This window comes from Chiloscyllium plagiosum, chromosome 39, assembly GCF_004010195.1.
Source record: "Chiloscyllium plagiosum isolate BGI_BamShark_2017 chromosome 39, ASM401019v2, whole genome shotgun sequence".
Classification (NCBI taxonomy): domain Eukaryota; kingdom Metazoa; phylum Chordata; class Chondrichthyes; order Orectolobiformes; family Hemiscylliidae; genus Chiloscyllium; species Chiloscyllium plagiosum.
In genome coordinates, this window is record NC_057748.1 from 19651106 (window position 1) to 19674000 (window position 22895).

Consider the following 22895-nt stretch of genomic DNA (forward strand, 5'->3'; position numbering starts at 1 on the left):
GGGCGGTGTTGGACAGGGCAGGGGGGTGAGCAGCAGGTGGTGTTGGATGGGGGCGAGGAGCGGGGGCGGTGTTGGACTGTGGTGCAGGGGCTCGCGCGCGGTCTGCTGCTGCCTCGTCTCTTGAATGGGGACCAAACTTAAAAAACCCCAAGCCTTAGAGGAAAGGCATTTAATCGATTATCCGAACAATCAATTATCCAAACGAAATATTCCCCTCCCATCTCGTTCAGATAATTGAGGTTCCTCTGTAGTAGGTTCTGGAACACAAGTCTTCAATTTTGTTACTGAAATGTGGTTAGGACCCATAGCCTTTGTAGTATCCACTGTCTTCAGCCGTTTCTTAATATCACGTGGAGTGAATTGACTTGGCTGAAGACTGGCATTTGTGATACTGGGGACCACTGGAGAAGACAGAGATGCATCATCCATTCGGCACTTCTAGCTGAAGTGTGAGCCGATGCACTTTGGAAGAAATAACAAGACAAGGGAGTACTCGATGAATGACAAGACATAAGGAATCTCAGAGGAACACAAGGATCTTGGGATGCTGAAATTGCTGAAGGTAGCAGGGCCGGTTAATATAGTACTTAAGAAGACATGGTTGAGGAGGGACCTGATAGAAATGTAAAGTATTATGAGGACAGGATGGACAGAAAACAGCTGTTTCCCTTACTTGATGGGTCAATAACAAGGGTGCACCTTTAAGATGGAAAGCGATGTTCAGAGGAGATTTGAGGAAAAGTATTTCCACCCAGGGATCTGGAATGCAATGCCTGGGAATGTAGTTGAGGAGGGCAACCTCACAATCTTTAAAAAGTGCCTGGATGAGCACTTGAAATGTCTTAACACTCAAGGCTATGGGTCTCATATTGCAAAGTGGAACAAGTGTGGATCTAAATTAGCTCTGATGGTATAGAGTCAATAGGCTTAAAGGCTTCTTCGGTACTGTATGATTTTGCTTTATTTTTATCATTTTTGATTTACAGCTGTGAACTGTGAGCTGAAAGCTGAAGATGACCTTTGGTCAGCAATTCATTTTTTTTAAAAAAGAGAACAAAGAAACTGATATTTGCTAAAGAGGCCAGGCCTGGAAGTCAGCTGGAGGTTGGTATTTGTTCAAGATTTTTTGGAGACATTTCAATTCCTGAGAGGCATTATGCTCAAACAATGGCAGATGTTTGAATATTTGTTGTGGCCTCAGAGGGAGTTATGGTGTCCATCAGTCTAACAAAAAATGTGTTGGAAAAAACAGAAAGAGCAACCAAAGTTTGCATTGTTATTAACTGTGTACTCACAGCAGAGGATTGTGGCTGTCAAAGCTACAAAACAAAAGTTTGATTGCTCCCTGGTTTACCTCCCATTATCAAATTATCGAAAGTTTGGAGAATAGAATTTCAGTTTTAAGAATTAAGTGAATATTTCTCAGAAGCCACTGGGAGCTGTTTGCATTGACTGGTGTCTTCAGAAACCAAGTTACAATCCCATGATATTACAGATCATGGAGATTGCTGATGTGAACTGGCCAGTTATATGCCATTTTTCTTTTGATTCATCCCTTGACTCTGTCTGTTTGTTTGTCTATCTTTGTCTTGAGTGGGGGCCAGAATCACAAAAGATCAGATTTCAATTACAGACATTAATTAGATTATTTTGTTAATTTTGCTCCATTAAAGCTACTACAAAGGAACCTTGATTATCCAGCTTTCAATTATCCAAATATCGGATTTTCCAGAAAGATCGCAAGGTCCCAATGCTCAGCTAAACAATGTTATCTGGTATTCAATTATCCGAAATTCGATTAACCAAATGAAATACTCCCTGCCCGAGTCCTTTGGATAATTGAGGTTCCTCTGTATATTAATTAATTAATTGTTAATTCTTTTGTTTAAGCTATAAACCTGGTATCTGGTATCAGTTATTCACAAAATCTGGTATTGATGATTCAAAAAGGTCTGGTTAGGAACTACTGGGGGAATTTTGAGGGTCACTGAATATTTTGAATGTATTGTGTTATGAATACAGGGATAGGGAGGCTCATTTAGTTTGGCTGTCTATCTCTGTGCCGTAACAAAACTTCTATGGTTCTAAAATTAAAATGAGAAGGAGGAGGCCATCAGCCCATTGAGTCTGCCCCAATCATTGAGATCATGGCAGATCTTCTATTTTAGCACCATGTTCCTGCAGTACCCTCATATCTCTAGATAATTTTAATGTGAAGAAAACTATCAATCTCTGCCCTGAACATACTCAAAGACTAGGCCTCCACAGTCGCTGGGGCCGGGAATTCCAAAGCTTCTGAGTGAATAAATTCCTCATCATTTGGTTTCTGAATGGCCTGCCTCTTAATTTGAGATTGTGTCTCTGGTTTTAGATTCCCCCCTCCTAAAGCCAGGGGTAAAACAAGTTTGCATGTTTCAATGAGATCACTTCCCATTCTTCTCAACTTCAGAGAATATAGATCCTGTCCATCTGAAGTTCCTTATAGGACAATCCCTCCATCCCAGCAATTAGCTTGGTTAAGCATCTCACCATCTATGGCAAGTACCATATATACTCGTGTATAGGTCGAGTTTTGACGACCATTTTATTTAGCTGAAATTAGGGTGTTGTTTTCGAGGGATGAAATTCATGCTTGTCATAAGTCAGAAAATAGATGAAGAGCCAGATCTCTACATAAAATGATATCTTGGATATTAGCAAAGTTAAACAAAGTAAAATGGCCCCAGCTTGTACAAAGTGCTAAAAAAAGGCCCCAGCTTATACAAAGTGCTAAAACAATTATAATATTTCCATACTTTATAGGTGGTAACTACTATGGTTGAGTATTGGACACATGGTGAAGAAAGAAGTTTGTACTCAAGTCCTGATTGTCATTTGCATTTCATCTTCAAGTAGTAATAAGATTTTAAGTACGAGTGTGGAAACTGACGACGCAGATTACAGTCATTCTGAAAACCTGGAATGGATCGTGATGGCTTGCAGACTGGAAGATCCGGAATGGAGCATTACGGCCAGCAGACTGGAAAGCCAGTTTGGAGCGCAATGGGTAGGCACACTGACTCATAAATGTTGATCTGTAACTTTGAAGAACTAGGATCAACTTATACATGAGATATATGGAAAATACATGACTTTTCTAGCCAAAAATAAGAGGTTGACTTATACATAAGGTCAATCTATACACGAGTATATATGGTACATCCTTTCTAAGTTAAGGTACCAAAACTGTATACAATACTCCAAATGTGGTCTTTCCAACGGTCTATATAATTGCAAGAAAATATCTTTACTGAAACCCAACACACCATTTACCTTCTTAACTGCTTGCTGAACCTGCAGGTTAACATTCATTGACTCATGAACAAGATACTCAAGTTCTTTCAAAGATCAGAATTTCCCAGCTTCTCACCATTTAAGGAACACTCTTTTTTTTCCCGACTAGAGTGGATAATTGAACATTTTTCCACATTATATTTCATCTGCCAAATTCTTACCTACTCACTTAGCCTCTCCAAATCCTCTTAAAGAATCTTTATATCATCCTCACAACTCTCGCTTTTGCCTAGTTTTGTGTAATTTGCAAATTTGGAAATATTATATTTAAACACCATGTCCAAATCATTGACACAGTTAATGAAAAGCTCTGGCTCATAGTGACCCTGCGGTATCCCATTAGTCACAACCTGCCAACCTGAAAATGACATGTTTATTCTTACTCTGCTTTTCTGCCCATTCATCACTTCTCAATCCAGTGCATTCCTCCCAATCCTATATGCTCTAATTTTGTTTACTACCTCTTGTGTAGGATCATAGCAAGGGCTTTATGAAAATCTAAATATACCACATCAATCTGTTCTTCCTTATCTATTGTGCTAGTTTCATTCTCAAAATACTCCCCACCAGTTCTGTAGATCTTTTGTACATTGCCGCCAATACTTTCATGTAACCCTATTAACATAATCTCTATTCCTTGCTGCTGTATTAATCCTGAATATTTTTATGATATTCTCCTCAACTCCATGGGTAATAGTGAGTCCTGTCACTCCCTGGATAAAAATGTCTTCCTGAATTTCCTACTGGATCTCTTAGTGATTAGCTTTCATTTATTGTCTGCTAATTTCAACCTCCACACCTTCTTTATTTTGACTATATCGAACATTTTTGTAACTGTAAACCCCTCTAACAGGCCTACATCCCTCATCTGCTCTTTCCGAGATGGTTTAATCATGAGGGCAGTTATTCTCTGTTCTACACACATACAGCCGAGAGAGTTGTTAAAACAGTTGTACTAACCTACGTTCTTGTCCAAACAAGCGCTCAACCTCCTCTCGTCCCGGGCTCCGTGTTCGAATCCTCTGCCCGAGCTGCTTACAATCCTGCTCCAACTTCTCTCGACTGATGATTCGCTTGGGCATTGGGATATCAGCCAACACTGTGTAGTCCTGCCGGAGGAGCCTGCCATCTGAGCTGGCCACACTGCCTGTTCCCCAGCTTGTCTCTGACTCAAAGGAGCTTTGCGATGATGTCAAGCAGCCAAGGCTGAGCACCCCTCCCCCTCCAGCTGTGTTGCCAAGTGCAGCTGAGTTGCTTTGGCTCACACCCTTGGTCTCTACTGTCCGCCGCGGACTGGGGACTGTGTCCTGTTTCGTTCGTTCCAAGGAGAAGTATCCACTTTCCATACGCGAATTCCGGCTGCTCACTCGCTCTCCGCTTACCAACTTGCCGCCTGTCAATGACAATAAGACATGCAGTTCTGAGATCTACAACAAACTCGTTTCATTGCCTTCTGTGGCCTCACCGGAGACGGGACTAAAACTCCAGGCTACTCCTGGCCTGGGTCCCTAACCCCAATCCCAACCCCAACCCAAGCACAGCAAGCCCCATTGAGCCCTGACGTCTGGCTATTGGGCCTTGATGTACCCCCTACCCTGGGTCTAATACCTCCTTTCCCTAACTGTAATATTCTCTAGCCCTACAACTCTGAGATCTTGGCAGTTCTCAAATCCTGCCCTTTGCCTCTGTCCAGTTTCAATTGCTCAACAACTGGGGCCATGTTCTGAGCTACCAGAACCAATGACCCAGGGACAAAAACAGATCCCACAGATATAGTTTCAGGAATTAGAGAGGTAATTAAAGATTAGAAAAGATCTCCTTAGAAAAGCTTCCTGGATTTCTCCCCTGCCACGATCGGGCAGCATCAGTAAAATAAAACGGTCAATTTGTGACTGGATAAATGAGGCAGAAGGGAGGAAATCAGATTCCTGGGACACAGAAATGGACACAGGAGTGACCCATTCAATATGAATCAGGTGCAGGGTAGACACATTGCTCAGAGAGCAAGAAGGAACTTAGCACCCAAAGCTAGGGCTCCTGGTGTGTCAAAAAATATACGGCAAGGTTTTTTTTGGATGCTGAGGTTCCCTTCCCTGCTGCTCCCTCCCCTCCCACTGAAGAATTGGTCAGAAGTACAACCTGCATAATCACAGTAGCCTCCCAGCTATGTGATATTTCAAGCAGCATCACAATAGCGAGCTTATTCCAGGAGCACCAGTAACAATGTGGCAAGGACTGGGACTACGAACAGTACCCAAAGTCCAGGACCCGAAGAGTGTTGGGGATTGGTCGGGTGAAGGATCTCATTGCAGATTGGGGAGATAAGGTCTTGGAGGGCTGTGGGGGGGGCGGGGAGGTGGGGATCTTAATGCAGATGCATTGTGGGAAAGGAAGCAGTATTCAATGGGAGCAGACCTTTAGGGGAGGAGAGGGGGACTTAAATGAGGCAAACCGAGCTTATCCCAACTCCATCTTCTTGAGGTCTAACAAACAGGCTCACCTACTGATCTATCCTCTCACCTCTGAACCCTCTGCCATCAGGGCAGGAAGCTATCAATAAATGGCCACTCATTACCAACTTAAGGGCCCAAACTGGGGCAAGGGTGGGTGGGATGCAGTATCCCTCATCCACCCCACATGAAATTACAGTCAGGCCAGGACAGGGAGGTGGTGCCTGGGAGGCCACCCACAATATGTTACCATCCCAACGTGACAACGAGTCCGCCTGAGAGCAGAGGGGTGGAGGGACTGTGAAATTCAGTCCAATGAAATTAAATCAATACAAGAAGGATGCTTTTGAAAATAGTAAAGTTCAAAATACAATACAGAACGATTGTGGCTAATGCAGGAAGTTTAAAGAGGGTCAAGAAAAAGACGATAGAGTGGATATTAGGATGATGCCAAAGAAATGGAAGATTGCACTTGGCATTCAAAAAAGGGAGGGACGAACCTGTGCAGTTTGCTTGCCATGGGTGGTGGAAACTTTTAAAGTATCGATGTAGGATGATGTTAATAAGCACTTGGAAAAGTATGGGTTCATAAATGGAAGGTGGCACAGCATTGTGGAGTCAAGGCTACAATCACATCAGGGAGGAAGTGAGGACTGCAGATGCTGGAGATCAAAGTCGAAAAGTGTGGTGTTGGAAAAGCACAGCCGGTCAGGCAGCATCCGAGGAGCAGGAGAGTCATTGTTTCGAACATGAACTCTTCATTAGGATGAAGACCTTGATGAAGAGCTGATGCTTAATGTCTACTCTCCTACTCCTCGGATGCTGCCTGACCGGCTGTGCTTTTCCAACACCACACTTTTCAACTGCAATCACATCAGCCTTGACTTGAATGAAAGGCGGTGCGGACTCAAAGGCATGCATGGCCTACTCCTGCTCCTCTTTCTTTAAGATGTTATGATTTTGTAAAAACAAACTGCGTTTGACAAACCTGACTGAATTCTTTGGTGAAGCAACACTGAGAGATGATGAGTGTAGCAAGGTGGATGTTGTGTATACAGGATTTGCAAATGTGTTTGACAAAGTGCATTATTTGTTAACAAAATTGAAGCCTATGGGAATAAAGAGACGTAGCAATCTACATACAGAACTGGTTGAGATAAAAAAGCAAACAGCAGAGGTGAATGTTTATGCTTCAGAAGGGAGGTAGTCCCCAGGATCAGTATTGGAGTCACTAACCTTATATTAATGATCTGGACTTGGGTACAGTGAACATAATTTCAAAGTATGCAGATGGCATGAAACTCAGAAATGTCATTAACATTGAGTACAGTCACAGATTTCAGGCAGGTGAAACTGACAAACATACACCAGTTAAAAGTTAACACACAGAAATTGGATATGACAATTTATAGTACAAATTCCAAAGAGAACAGGGAATCAATTTTATGGAGGTGGTGATCAGGCAAAAAAAGACACTGGATTGTTTGCACAGAAATCTTTGACAAGAAAAATGGTGACTACCCTTAAGAAAAGTGCGTGGGGTCCCACTAACTAACCTTACTAACAGAGACTGATACTGTATATTCATGTCAGAGGTGGGAATCAGGAGATGGGATTAATCCCAGTGTTACAACCAAGTCTCCATTGCCCAGCTGCTGAGAAGTGGAGGATCCTCTATGTGCTGGAGGTGCATGTTCCCTTTCAAATGGTTTCCCAGATTCAAAAGGGATAGAATGAGCTCTTTCCCTATACCCTTGTTTCCCTCTCCGTGTTCTCCTACGTCCCGTGATCTTCCTTATTTCCCTCTCCCCATGTTCCCCTGTGCCCCCTCTATTCCTCTGTTTCCCTATACCCCAGGTTTCCCTCTCCCTCATGTTTCCCTATTCCCCACGTTTCCATAGCCCCTGTGTCGCCCTAGCTGCCCTGCATTTTTCTATCCTCTCCATGTTTCCCTATATTCCTTTAGATTAGATTAGATTACTTTACCTAACACTATGGGGCAATTTAGCATGGCCAATTCACCTGATCTGCACATCTTTGGAATGTGGGAGGAAACCGGAGCACCCGGAGGAAACCCACGCAGACACGGGGAGAACGTGCAAACTCCACACAGTCAGTCGCCTGAGGCGGGAATTGAACCCGGGTCTCTAGCGCTGTGAAGCAGCAGTGCTAACCACTGTGCCACCGTGCTGCCCACAAATTCACTATCCATTCTGTTTCCTTATCCACACTGTTTCCCTATCCCCTTGTTTCCCTATCCTCATGTATTTCCTATCCAATCTGTGGATTTCACTGATTTCTTCCTCAGTTTGATGTCAATTTTTGTTTGATTGCTCTTCTAGGACCTTGGGGCATTTGCTTCCTTTTCGTTATTGGTTAATGAGCATTTTTTTTTGCTAGTCCCAGCACAATGACACTTGCTCACACCCACAATCATACTCCTGTAGGATTCAAGAGAAGTTCCTGTAACTGGGTTGGATGAGACAAACTTCATGAAATGAATAAATTAACTGAAGAACCAAGATTGAAATACGGAAGGAAAAAGTTGCAGACATCAGGATAAATGTATTGCAGAATATCAAGTGGAGATTTCAGAATAGGTCCATTGCAAGAGGACAGCACAGTCACATGTGTGAAATGCTGCAACATTTGCATGTGAGAATTATACTCTGATGAAAGAGGGCGGGAGGATGAATAACAAAATCTGGTGGATCAGATGGCTGGACAGAAAGACTAATGAGTGGGTTTGATCAAGAGTAGACATTCAGGGAACAATGTGGTCACTAAGTACATCAGAGAGAGACAAAGGTAGACAGGATGGTTAAGATGGTTAAGAAGCCATACAGGATGCTTGCCTTCATTAGCCAGGGCACAGAATACAGAAGCAAGGAAATCTTGTTACAACTTCATAAAACATTGGTTAGGCCACAGATGGAATACTGTGTGCAGTTCTGTTTGCCACACTATCAGGAGGGTTTGATTGCATTGGACAGGGTGCAGAGGAGATTCGGGATATTGCCTGGGATGAAAAATCTCAGTTATGAGGAGAGACTGAATAAGCTGGGTTTTCCTTGGAGCAAATGAGGCTATGGGTGAAATCTGATTGATGTAATTTATGAGAGGCATTTACAGAACAGATTGTGAGAATTTCTTCCCTATAGCAGCTGCGTTTACAACAAGAGGGCATAAGTTTAAGATGAGGAGCAAATCGCTTAGAGAAGACCTGATCATTTTTTTTCACCCAGAGGGTGGCAGATATCTGGAAAGTGCTTCCTGGGAGGGTGGTGGAGGTCAGTACTCTCTCAACATTTAAGATAAGTACTAAAAATGCCGGGGCATAGTAGGCTATGAAACCAAGTGCAGGTAAATGGGATCAGCGTTGTTTGATGTTTATTGGACAGCATCAACATGATGGGCCAAAGGGCCCGTTTCTATGCTGTGTGACTCCATGACTCACCCATTGATGCCACAGTCTTTCCTCGAGTCTCCACTGAATCTGACCGTCCCCGAAAGTGCATTCTGTTGTTCAACTGGCTCCACACTGGACTGTCAGAATTCATGTCCCAATTCCTTCTTTCCCCTTGGAGAGCAGAGGTGCTTGACCCCAGCATTCGTTCCCCTCGCAATGAGTGTCCCCTGGTTATCACAGCATTGGACAGCTCAGAGGCCTGCTGAATGAAAGGAAAGTCATATGCTATCGACAGGACACAGCCTTTTTCTTTAAGTAGCTGCTATGCAGGTTGACCTGTGGTCTTACCTGAAACGGAACTGTGTCCAAGGCCCATTTCCTTGTAAACTGACTTGTCAGGTGATTATGTATCCTTGGCTCCATCTTCCAGCTTCAAAAATAAAAGACAAATCAATTACTGCTGCACAGAAACAGAAGGAGGCCATTCTGCCCCCACAAGCCCGATAAGTGGAAGATGGAGTTTAATTTAGATAAATGCGAGGTGCTGCATTTTGGGAAAGCAAATCTTAGCAGGACTTATACGCTTAATGGTAAGGTCCTAGCGAGTGTTGCTGAACAAAGAGACCTTGGAGTGCAGGTTCATAGCTCCTTGAAGGTGGAGCCGCAGGTAGATAGGATAGTGAGGAAAGCGTTTGGTATACTTTCCTTTATTGGTCAAAGTATTGAGTACAGGAATTGGGAGGTCATGTTGCAGCTGTACAGGACATTGGTTAGGCCACTGTTGGAATATTGCATGCAGTTCTGGTCTCCTTCCTATTGGAAAGATGTTGTGAAACTTGAAAGGGTTCAGAAAAGATTTACAAGGACGTTGCCAGGGTTCGAGAATTTGAGCTATAGGGAGAGGCTGAACAGGCTGGGGCTGTTTTCCCTGGAGCGTCGCAGGCTTAGGGGTGACCTTATAGAGGTTTATAAAATTATGAGGGGCATGGATAGGGTAAATAAGCAAAGTCTTTTCCCTGGGGTCGAGCAGTCCAGAACTAGAGGACATAGGTTTAGGGTGAGAGGGGAAGATATAAAAGAGACCTAAGGGGCAACTTTTTCACGCAGAGGGTGGTACGTGTATGGAATGAGCTGCCAGAGGAAGTGGTGGAGGCTGGTACAATTGCAACATTTAAGAGGCATTTGGATGGGTATATGAATAGGAAGGGTTTGAAGGGATATGGGCCGGGTGCTGGCATTGGGTTGGGATATCTGGGACTAAATTGGGTTGGGATATCTGGTCGGCATGGACGAGTTGGACCGAAGGGTCTGTTTCCATGCTGTACATCTCTATGACTCTATGCCATTCAGTGAGTTCATGGCTATCTTTTCCCTCAATGATATTTAACTGCCTTAGCTATTCTGATCATAACTATACAGTGTTTTGGGGACACTACATTTGGAATCCTGTGTGGAATTTTGCTCTCCATATTTAATGAAGAATATATTTACTTAGGAGGCATCACAGCAAAGGTCACTGGATTGATCCATGGATTGAAGACATTGTCCTCTGATGATGAGATAAGTAAACTGGACTCTATTCTTTGAGGTTTAGAAGAATGAGAGATGATCTCATTAAGATTCTAAAGAGCCTGATCAGATTAGATATTGAGACATCATTCCCCAGTTGAGGAATCTGGAATAAGTGGGCCTAGTTTCAGGGTAAGGGGCAGATCAATTAGGATTTAGAGGAGGAGAGATTTCTTCACTCAAAGCATTGAGGGGTGGTGTGGATTTGATGGGCTGAATGGCCTGTTTCCACTTGGAGGGTTTCTATTTCCATTTCCATTCCCATTCTCATTCCCTTTTGTGTGAAAATGTGTTTCCTAAGTTTCCTCCTGAATGACCTTGTTCTGAGTTTATGTGTTGAAGCTTTGTGACAGACTTATCTGTCTGCATTAAGTGTGGGGACAGCAGCTAACAACACCACCAGTGAGGAGGGCTGCTGGATCACGTACATCACTCAGGCACTTAAGTACTGACCGGCACACTCCTTGGCCAACCAGGAATCCTGTCTGAAGCTGGTAGCTGTAAGCCTAAGCTATGCAACCATGAAGAGCTGAGTGAGGCTGTAAGTATTTAATCTTGGGAGATTGCTGGGTCAGAGTTGTGAAGGGAGGGAGCTGAAGCTTTGGAAACAAGAGTGGAGGGAAACTTTTCAACAATCATTCCCCTACCCAACTGTCCACTCCCCCTAATTACATTAACGGAGCACTTAAGGACCTTAACTAATGGTAGATTGGGAAGGTCAGCTATTGACCATCCTCCTGCTGGGGATAAAATAAGCACTACCGCACTTAGGTGGTAGTGTGGGGGTTAAAAAGGAAAAAAAAGAAAAAAAAGAGGAAACAAAAAAACAAAAAAAAATTGACCATCCTCCCAGAACTTGATTGTTAAAGTGGTGGACAAGAGGTTGTTTTCTGTCCAGCTGTCTGATTATTTGTCCTTCATTCCACCTGCTCTGCCCACCTTAGGCAGGGGAAGCAGCCTTTCTCCCTTGGGTCTTGATTTCCACACAGACAAAATCATTTTGCCACACCTACTCAAATAACTCGACATCGTAAGTATCTCGTTCAAATGCCATCCCAATCTTCTTCATGCACAGAATATGCAACCTATCTCACAAGGAAACCTGTATAGCCCCTGTACTATTGTATTGTAACTGCAATGAATATTCAGAATTAATATTCCCTTCTTAGGGCATTGTGCCTAGAACTGAATGCAATTTTACAGATGGATTTTGACAAAGACTCAACTTAAGCATCACTTTCTGCATTTTGATTTCCAGTTCTTTTGAGATGAAGCCCAACATAAAAGTTGGTAAAATTACAACATTTAAAAGGCATCTGGATAGGTACATGAACAGGAAGGGTTTAAAGGGATATGCGCTACATGCTGGCAAATGGGACTAGATTAATTTTAGATATCTAGTTGCATGGACAAGTTGAACCAAACAGACTGTTTCCATGTTGTACATATCTATGACTGTGACTCTATGAGCTATTGTGGCAATGCATTCACCTGTAAAACACTGTGCAGATGAGAACCCAAATAAATCTATCCTTCTTGGATTTGAAATGGACTACCTCAACATCCCCTTGCCAAACATCATTGACCCTGGTCGGCTCACTTTCTTAATCTACAGCAGTCACCCTGTACCCGCAGGAGATCCGTTCCTAAACCTACCGTAGAAGCCCAAAACCACGGATAGGAGTGAACCTATTCACTTAAATGGGAAATTTACTTTCCCGGCAGCCTCCTAGTCCATGGTAAACCGCGGGTAACTGAAACCACAGAAAATGATTCCCCGGATACGGGGGTCGCCCTGTATTTCTTCAAGTTTGTAACATCCTGCATGACTCCATAATGTCATAGAATGGTAAGGTATGAAAGCAAGAGGTAGGAGTAGGAGTAGACCATGCGGTCTGTCAAGTCTGTTCCATTGTTCCTTATGATCATGGCTGATCTTGAGCTTCAACTCCACTTTTCCGCTGGCTCCATATTTCTTGACTCCCTGAACAAACGGCTGTCTATCCCTGCCCTAAATATATTCAACAATGTAGACTTTATAACCCTCCAGAGTTGAAAATTCCAAGATTAACAATCCTTCAGGTGAAATGACCCTTTTTCCTGAAACTGTGCTCCATGTTTTAGATTCCCCAACCAGTGGAATTAATCTCTCTATCCCCTCAAGTCCCTTCAGAATCCTGTACATTTCAAAGAAATCGCCTTTTCTTCTTCAAAACTCCAGAGAATATGGACCCAATTTGCTCAGCTTCTTATCAAAGGACAACCCTTCCACTCCAGAGACTAAGTTAATGAACCTGCACTGTAGTCTTCCAACAAAGGCTTATTGTTTCTTAAATATGGAGACCAAAACCATACAGTATAAGTGTGGTTCACCAAAATCCTCAAACCCTTCACTTAAAACACCCCCTGTATTTCAGGGATTAATCTGGGGAACCTCCTCATGTCCCCCTCTTTAACAAATATAGCCGTCCTTAGATAAGAGACCAAAATTTTACACAACTCTCCAGATGAGGTCTCACCAAGGCTCAACACAATTGTAGGAAGACATCTTTATTGTTATACTCTAAACCCCTTGCAATAAAGGCCAATATACCAACTGCCTTCTGAATTGCTTACTGTACCTGCATGTGACTTATGAATTCGGACACCTCGATCCATTTGGCCACCCATTCTTCTCAATCTCTCACTAATCTATTCTACCTTTCAGTTTTTCTATCAAAGTGAACAACTTCACACTTGTTCAGATTACATTCTATCTGCTGTGTTCTAGCCCATTCACTTAACCTGTCCAAGTCTTCTTAAATTTTCTTATATCCTCGCCTGCCCAGTTCGATATCATCAGCAAATTTCAAAACACATCCAAGTCATTTATACAGATTAGGAAGAAATGTGGCCTCTAATCCTTATGGTATTGTGTCAATGGTACTGCCATCCTGAGAATGATCCATTTATTCTCACTCTCTGCTTTCTGTCTGTTAGTCAATTCTCAACACACAGTGGTATATTACCCTTTCCAATCTCATGCACTTTATAGAACATAGAACATTACAGCGCAGTACAGGCCCTTCGGCCCTCAATGTTGCGCAGTCCTGTCATACTAATCTGAAGCCAATCCGACCTACACTATTCCATGTACGTCCATTATATTTACTCTGATTTTATTTATAAAAAGCCTTTTGAAAATCCAAATGTACCCCTGGTGTTACTTTATCAATATAACAAGTAACAGCCACAAAAAGCTGCTACAAGCTTTGTGGAACCGGATGAACTTTGGATCAGGCAGAGGGAGTAATAGAGAGGAGTTACAGGGAGGTAGTCTCACCTTAGGTACAGGAAAAAGGTAGATGGGTTACGTCAGGGGATGGAAAGGGAACAGGCAGACAGTGCGGAGATCCCCTGTGACCATTCTTTCAATAATAAGAATACTGTTTTGGATACTGTTGGGGAGCGGGGAGAATCTACCAGGGGAAAGCCACAGTGGCCTGGTCTCTGGCACTGAGCCCGGCTCTGTGGCTCAGAAAGGAAGGGGGGATCATTAGTGGTGAGAGACTCAATAGTTAGAGGAACAGACAGGAGATTCTGTGGTCACGAATGAGATTCCCTGAAGGTATGTTGCCTCCCAGGTACTAGGCTCCAGGATGTCTCTGATCGAGTCTCCAAGATTCTGAAGAGGATGGTGAGCAGCTAGAAGTCGTGGTGCACATTGGCACCAGTGACATAGTCAGGAAAAGAGATGGGAACCTAAAAAGGGATTTCAGGGAATTAGGTTGGAAGCTAAAAAGCAGGACGAGCAAAGTAGTATTCTCAGGATTACTACCAGTACCATGTGCTAGTGAGACAAGCAACAGGGAGCGAATGCAGCTAAACACGTGGCTACAGGGCTACTGCAGGAGGGAGGGCTTCAGGTACGTAGATCATTGAGGTACCTTTTGAGAAAGGTGGGACCTGTACATGAAGGACGGGTTGCACTTAAACTGGAGGGGTAATGTCCTGGGCAGACATTTTACGAGAGCACTTTGGCAGGGTTTAAACTAGTTTGGCAGGGGGATGGAAACCAGAGCTACAGATCAGAGGAGAGGATAGTTGTTGAAAGGGCAGAAACAGAATACAGAGAGTCTATCAGGAAGGATGCATACTTTATAGGGCAAAGGGATGGGTTAAAATGTGTCTGTTTCAATGCATGATTTGGAGATGCCGGTGTTGGACTGGGGTGTACAAAGTTAAAAATCACACTTTTAACTTTGTTTCAATGCAAGGAGTGTCAGGAATAAGAGAGATGAATTTAGAGCAAGGATCAGTACTTGGAACTACGATGTCGTGGCCATAAAGGAGACATGGATTTCACAGGGGCAGGAATGGTTGCTGGATGCTCCAGGGGTTAGGACTTTAAAAAAAACAGGGAGAGGGTCTAAAAGAGGGAGAGTAACATTGTTAATTACAGAGTGCATCACAACTGCAGAAAATGAGGTATGGGTGGAAGTCAGCAACAGGAAAGGAACAGTCACTTTACTGGGTGTTTTCTATAGATCCCACCCCCTCCAATAGGAGCAGAGAGATGGAAGAACAGATTAGATAGCAGATCTTGGAAAGGTGCAGATGAAACTGTTGTTATGAGTGACTTCAACTTCCCCAATATTGACTGGAACCTCCTCAGTGCAGATGGCCTGGATGGAGCTGATTTTATCAGGTGTGTCCAGGAAGGATTCTTGAGTCAATACTTAGATAGGCAGATTAGGGGGGAGGCCATATTGGATTTGGTGCTAGGCAACAAGCCAGGCCAGGTGTCAGATCTCTCGGTGGGAGAACATTTTTGTGACAGTGGCCACAATTGCCTTATCTTTATCATAGCCATGGAATAGATAGGATGGGAAGGTATTTAATTGGGAGAGGAGAAATTATGCTACTATTATACAGGAGCTGTGGAGTAAAAGTTGGGAACAACTGTTCTATAGGAAATGCACATCAGAAATGTGGATGCTGTTTAAGGAGCAATTGTTGCAATTGTGGGATAACTTTGTTCCACTGAGACAGGCAAGGCATGGTAAGGTGAAGGAGCCTTAGATGACAAGACAAGAGGAGTTTCTAATCAAGAGGAAGAATGAAGCTTACTTAAGGTTGAGGAAGCACAGTTTTAGTGGATTACAGGGTAGCTAGGAAAGAGCTCAAAAATGGACTGAGGGGGTTAGAAGGGGGCACGAAAAAGCCTTGATAGGAGGATTAGGGAAAACCGAAAGGTGTTCTACACTTACGTGAGGAATAAGCAAATGATTAGAGACAGGATAGGGCTGATCAGGGCTAGTGGAGGGATCTTGTGCCTGGAGTCTGGAGAGGAGGGGAGGCCCTAAACGAGTTTTTTGCTTCAGTATTCTCTAGAGAGAGGGACCTTGTTGATAGTGAGAACAACGTGAAACTGGTTTATAGGCTTGAACAGATTGATATTAAGAAAGTGGATCTGCTGGAGATTCTGGGAAGCGTCAAGATAGATAAGTCTCCAGGGCTGGACCAGATACATCCAAGGAAGCGAGAAATTAGATTGCTGCACCTCTGACAATGATCTTTGCACCCTCACTCTCTACAGGAGTAGTACCGGCTGATTGGAGGGAGGCGAATGCTGTTCCTCTGTTCAAGAAAGCGAATCGGGAAGTCCCTGGGAATTACAAACCAGTCAGTCTTATGTCTGTGGTAAGCAAGGAACTTGAAAGGATTCTGAGAGAAAGGATTTATGAGTATTTGGGAAAACATAGTTTGATTAAAGATGGGCAGCATGGCTTTGTGAGGGGCAGGTCACGCCTCACAAGCCTTATTGAGTTCTTTGAGGATGTGAACGAGACAAGTTGACAAAGGTCGAGCAGTGGATGTGATGTATATGGATTTCAGTAAGGCATCTGATAAGGTTCCCCACAGTAGGCTCATTCAGAAAGTTAGGCAGTAAATTGAAGGGTGCGTAGGTTAGGTTGATCGTAGATTAAGGATGCTTGACACAACACTATGGGTCAAAGGGCCTGTTCTATGCTGTGCTGTTCTATGTTCTAAGATTGTCATACACAATTTCTCTTCCACATATCCATGTTGACTTCACCCAATTTTACCATTCTTTCCTAACTGTCCAGATATCACATAATTTACAATAAACCTTAATATTTTCCTCACAACTGATGTCAAATTGACTGGTCTTTAATTTTCCATTCTCCTTCATCCCTTCTTAAATCCTTGGTCACTCTGTTGTCAGGTCTCTACCATGGTGATGAGATGTAAATAATTTCCCTCTTTATTTGCCACTTGTTCATCAATCTGATTGCATGTGTTCTGTGCATTTAAGAGAGTTTGTTAGCTCAGTTGGCTGGTTAGCAATGCGTAGCGTTCAATTCTCACACCAGCTGAGGTTACCATGAAGGGCTCAACTTCTCAATATCTCTTCTCTTTAGATTTTATTGTCACATGGACTCGAGTACAGGAATACAGGAGTACGCGAAAAGTATACAAATATGCCCTTCTCCAGTGTCATCTTAATATACAAAAGAGAGGATTAAATAAAAAAGCAGAAATAAAAGAATCAGCCAAAAGAAAAGGAAACATTCAGATTATTCACCCTGCCTGAGGTGTGGTCACCCAGGTAAAAAACTCTTCCTGATGAAGGGCTTTTGCCTGAAACGTTGATTTTCCTGCTCCTCGGATGCTGCCTGACCTGCTGTGCTTTTCCAGCACCACTCTAATCTAGGCTGAGGTGTGGTCACTGTCAGCTGGCAGCCCTCTGAGACCGATATTCCTCCTAAGTGAGGGCCAGAGTCCCATCTCTAACTAAAACAGTTGGTGTGTGTGTCCCTCTCATTCTTTGGGTGACGTTGACAAATCTTTCCATTTATTTCCTTCAGGCTGTCCAATCATGATCATAATAGTTTGTTGTTTAAAATATTTCTCATCCAGTTACAACCTTTCTGCCAATGTATGAAAGGAAAGCTCTCCTCATTTACTCAAACTGTTTTTAGTTTAGATATGGGACTCTGACCCTCACTCAGGAAGAATATTGGCCAACCAATCACGTTCACTTGTTGTGCCAATAATAGCAGTGACCAGACTGGGACTACAAGCCTTCTCCAGATTCTAAGTCCCAGAGTCCAGGACTAGCGAGTTCAGATCGTTTTATAGCAGGCTGGGGAAGTGAGGATTGGAGAAGTAGAGTTTGGGACTGGCATATTTGAATGGGGATGTCCATATGAGGCATGGAACACCAGTGAGTAGGTGGAGGGGGGCCGGGCACAGACATTGTGGGAAGATGTACAAGGAGCCCAGTTTGGAGCATCTCTATCAAATCTCCATTCAAAATTAAATTAAAAATTGTGAGTGGCCTCAGAAGACAGTGCAGTCCTCAATAACTACCTTGCGCCATTCTTCACAATCAAAAAGGGTAATATGGTTAATATACTGGAGTGCAGTACACTGAAATATTAGAAGAAAATAACAGACAGTGATAGGAGATACATGACGGTTTAACAGCCTCAGAAGTGGATAAATTCACAAGCCCAGATGAGAAGTATCCAAGGTTGGTGACGTATACAACTGAGGAGATATCCGGGGTCTGACAGTAATTGCCAGAGGATTGCTCACATTGTCGACACCATTCTTTAAAGAGGGAGTCAGGGATAGGCAGGAATTACAGTCTAGTCAGTCTAACCTCAGTGGTGGGGAAGTTATTGGAAAGAATTCTGAATGACAGAATATATCTGCAGTTGGACAGCCACGGATTAATCAGGAATAGTCAGCATGCACTTATTAAGGGAATGTCATATTTGACAAATGTAATCATTTTTAAAAATTAAATATGAGGACTGTTAATGAGGGTTATGCATTTGAGGTTGTATACGTGGACTTTAGTGAGACTTCTGATAAGGCCCCTTATGGGAACTGATCAAAAAAGGGATTCAAAATAAAGTGGCATGTTGGATCCAAAACTGGTTGACAGGAAGGAAGCAAAGATTGATGGTGGAGGGATTTTTCTGTAACTGAAAGCCTGTTTCCAGTGGGATCCCACAGGGCTTGGTGCTGGGCCATTTGGTATTGTAGTCTTTAGCAATGATTTGGACGTAACTGTCAGGGTATGATCAAGAGATTTGTACATGACATGAAATTAGCAGAATGTTAAATAATGAGGAGAATAGTTGTAAACTGCCACTACAAAGACTTGGTTGAGGGAGGAATAGGACTGGATATTCAATATTCTGGAGTGTAGGATCTTTAGGCAGCACAGGGAAAGATGTAAAAGAGGAGGTGGTGTCACATTATTTATTAAGTCAGTTACTGCAGTAAGGAGAGACGATATACAGTCATAGAGATGTACAGCACTGAAACGGACCCTTCATCCATGCCGACCAGATATCCTAACCTAATCTAGTCCCATTCGCTAGCACTTGGCCCATATCCTTCTAAATCCTTCCTATTCATATACACATCCAGGTGCCTTTTAAATGTTGTAATTGTACCAGCGTCACCACTTCCCTCTGGCAGCTCATTCCATACATGCACCACCCTCTGTGTGAAAAAGTTGTCCTTTAGGTCCCTTTTAAATTTTTCCCCTCTCGCCCTAAACCTATGCCCTCTAGTTCTAGACTCTCCCACCCAGGGAAAAGATCTTCAATTTCTTGGAAGGTTTATCAAATGAGGCTTTGTGGGTAAATCTTAGAAAAAAATGAGGGCTGTCATATTGATAGAGTATATTAGAGGATCCCAAACAGTCAGCAAGCAATTGAGGAACAGACATGTAGACAATTCAGTGAAATGTATAAGTGTAATAATCAGGTAACTAGATGAGGGGATTTCAACTTCCCCAACACTAATTGAGAAAATAATTGTATACAGTGTTTAGGGAAGATTACCTGAAATGTTTTGCAGGAGAGCTTTGTTGTATCAACTTTTAGTTGGTCTTACAGAGACAGTGCATAACTGGACCTAATTCTGGGGAACAAAGCAGGCAGGTTTTCAAGGAGGCAATGGGAGAGCATTTTAGTGGTAGCGACCAAAATATCGTAAGTTTTAAGTTTGTTAAGGAAATGTAAAAAGACAATGAGTGAAAGAAGGTTTTGGGATTTGGGGAAAATGGATTGACAGCTACTTGAGGGCAAATCTATAGCATAGCAGTGGAAAGCATTCAAAAAGTAACTCTGGGAGTACAGGCCTAATATGTTCCATTTACGGTGAAATGTAGGAAAACAAGTGGTTGGTATCTAGGAATATTCAGAACTGGATGAAAAGGAAGATTCAGACTTTTAATTAGTAATGATTTAAGGGTTATGGAGAGCAGGCGGGAAAATGGAATTGAAGCTGAGGTGAGATCAGCCATTGATCATAATAAATAACAGAGCAGGCTTGAGATGGTGAATTGCCCACCCCTGCTCTTTGTTCTTCAGCCCTTACGTGTAACAGGTACAAAGCAAGCAAATCAATGACGATCCTTAAGTGTAAAATATGCAGGGGGAATCTCAAGAAACCAATTAGGAAGAGGGATCAAGAAAAAAACACTGGCAAGATTAAAGAGAATAAATATCATAGCTTTCTACATGTCTTTAAGGGGAACAGGATAACCATAGAAAGAACAGGACCCATTGGGGACCAAGGGGAAATGTGTGTCTGGAGTCAGAAGACAGTGGTAGAGTCTAAAACAATTACTTTACACTCAGAAGAAGGGGAATTTCGGTACAGGATTTGGTAAGGGGGATTCTGAGGTTCTTCATCAGATTGATGTATAGAGTGAAAAGATATTGGACATTTTGGCAGGCTTAAAAATGGACAAATTCCCAGGACTGCATGAGTTGTATGCCAGGCTGTTGTGGGAGACAAGAGTGGAAGCCACCAGGGGCCTGATTCAAAGTTTTAATTCCTCTCTGACCATGGGAGAGGTGCCAGAGGACTGGAGGCTCCAATATTCAAGGGAATAAAGTAAAACCAGAGAATTACAGACCAGCGAGTAGTGACTACTGGAGAAAATTCTGATGGAGAGAATTAATTTCCATTTATAGAGGGATTGATCAGGGTTTGTCAGTGTGACTTTGTCAGAGGGAGATCATGCCTAACAACTGGAATACTATGTGCAACTCTGGTTACTGCACTACAGGATGTGATTTCATTGGAGGTGATGCAGAACAAATTCACCACAATGTTGCCTGGAAAGGATTGCTTTAGCTATGAAGAGTTCTGAAAAAGGATCACTGGACCTGAAACATTAACTCTGATTTCTCTCCACAGATGCTGCCAGACCTGCTGAGATTTTCCAGCAATTTCAGTATTTGCTTCTGGATAAGTTTGGATTGTTTTCTTTGAAGCAGAAAAAGTTGAGGGGTGTATGAGATTACGAAGGCACAGGCAGGATGGCTAGAGAGCAGCTGTACACCTCAGCTGAAAGGTCAATAACAAAAAAGAACACTTCTAAGGTGGGAAGCAGCATATTTAAACGAAATGTGAGGAAAATTATTTTCATGCAGAGTGGAGTGGGTGTCTGGAATGCAGTGCCTCGGAGGGTATTTGAAGTGGATAACCTCTCACCTTTAAAAATACTTCAAAGAGCACTTGAAATATAATGAGGCTATGGGCCTAGTCCTGGAAAGTGGAACTAGTGTATTTTTGATGGTACAAACTAAAAAATGGGTCAAAGTTTCTCTTCTGTACTGTATGATTTTATATCAATTGACTGCTCAGGTGGCCGATTCAGTCTGGAGAAGTGTTAGATAATAGACATGGGGAGGGTTTATAAAGCAAGGCTTACACTATGAATGGTAGAACCCCGGAAAGTAGGAAAGATCTAAGGAAGCTTGGTGTGATTATCCACGGATCTCTGAATGTAGCAGGGCAGGTAGATAATGTGATTATGACATAGGATGCTTGCCTTCATTAGCTGAGACATAGAAGAGGAGGGACTGTTTGCGAGGCCATAGGTGGAGTACCGTGTGCATTCTGAAGGATGCGTGTGCTATAGAAGGATGTGTTTGCACGAGAAAGGGCATAGAGGAGGGTGTTTCGAGATGCATGGGATTATATTATGCATAGATAGAATGAATAGGAAGGCATTTTGTTTCACTAAATAGGGGGGATATAACCAAGGGAAACAGGTTTAAGATAAAAGGTAGAAGGCAGTGAGGAGCGTTGAGTAGAAGTTTTTTTCACTAGAGGGTGGTGGGATTGTTGGAATTAATGCCTGAAAGGATGGTTGAGTCAGAAACTCTTGCAACATTTTAGCAGTATTTAAATATTCACGTGCATTGCTGAAGCCTCCAGGGCTATTGAAAAGAACTTGAAAAATAGTCACATCTTTGATAACCAGCACAGACATGATGGACTAAATGGCTTCCACTTGCTCTGTGAACATCTATGAGTAAGATAGAAAATAGTGGGAAAACACAACAGGTTTGAGAGCATCTGTGGTTGATGACGAGAATATTAACTAAATGCTCTCTTCAGAGATGGTAACCGACCTGCTGAAGATATCCGGTATATTCTGGTTTATTTTTGGTTTCCAGCATCTGCCATACTTTGCTCCTCTTGTTCTCCATTACTCTAATGAGAGTAACTTCTTAATTCTCCCAACATCAGCCTTTCATTCCTGCTACCATTCTAGTAATTATCTTACCTCAGACATTGGCATCCCTCCATATTAAGGAGACTGGGCCTACATTCTCTAGAGTTTAGATGAATGTGAGGTGATCTCATTTTTAAATTTCTTATTGATTCATGGGATGTGACCATTGCTGGCTATGCTAGCATTCATTGCCCACCCTTAATTGCCAAAAGGCAAATTAAAAGTCAAACGCATTCCTAAGGGACTGGAGTCAAATATAGGCCAGACCAGGTAAGGATGACAGGTTTCCTTCTTTAAATGACTCTTGTATTGAAACAAACAAACAAACTTCTTACAGGGTAGATGCGGGAAGGATGTTTCCACAGTCTGGAGGATGTAAAACCAGGAGCACAGTCTCCAAAAAAGGGAAGACCCTTTATAACGGAGATAAGGACGAATTTTTTCATGAGTAAGCCGTGAATCTTTGGAATTCGCTATTCCATAGCGCTGTGGTGGTTGTTATTGGTTATGTTCAAGACAAAGACAATAGATTTCTAGATATTAGAGTTATCAATAAAAGGGAGGGATAGTG

At 42.7% G+C, this 22895-nt stretch overlaps 1 protein-coding gene across 9 annotated transcripts in view; it reads right to left on the minus strand.

The window, feature by feature from the left end:
- Nucleotides 1-22895, minus strand: part of LOC122542310 (TRIO and F-actin-binding protein-like) — a 366873-nt gene that overhangs the window by 303299 nt on the left and 40679 nt on the right. For 8 of the 9 annotated variants that reach the window (XM_043679930.1, XM_043679931.1, XM_043679929.1 and 5 more), the window contains exons 3-5: nucleotides 9541-9622; nucleotides 9241-9454; nucleotides 4294-4726 (exon numbers count right to left, since the gene is read on the minus strand). In XM_043679930.1, the coding sequence (XP_043535865.1) occupies nucleotides 4294-4726; nucleotides 9241-9454; nucleotides 9541-9622 (729 nt within the window). The remainder of the gene's footprint in view (nucleotides 1-4293; nucleotides 4727-9240; nucleotides 9455-9540; nucleotides 9623-22895) is intronic. The other variant, XM_043679926.1, reaches the window with a different exon arrangement.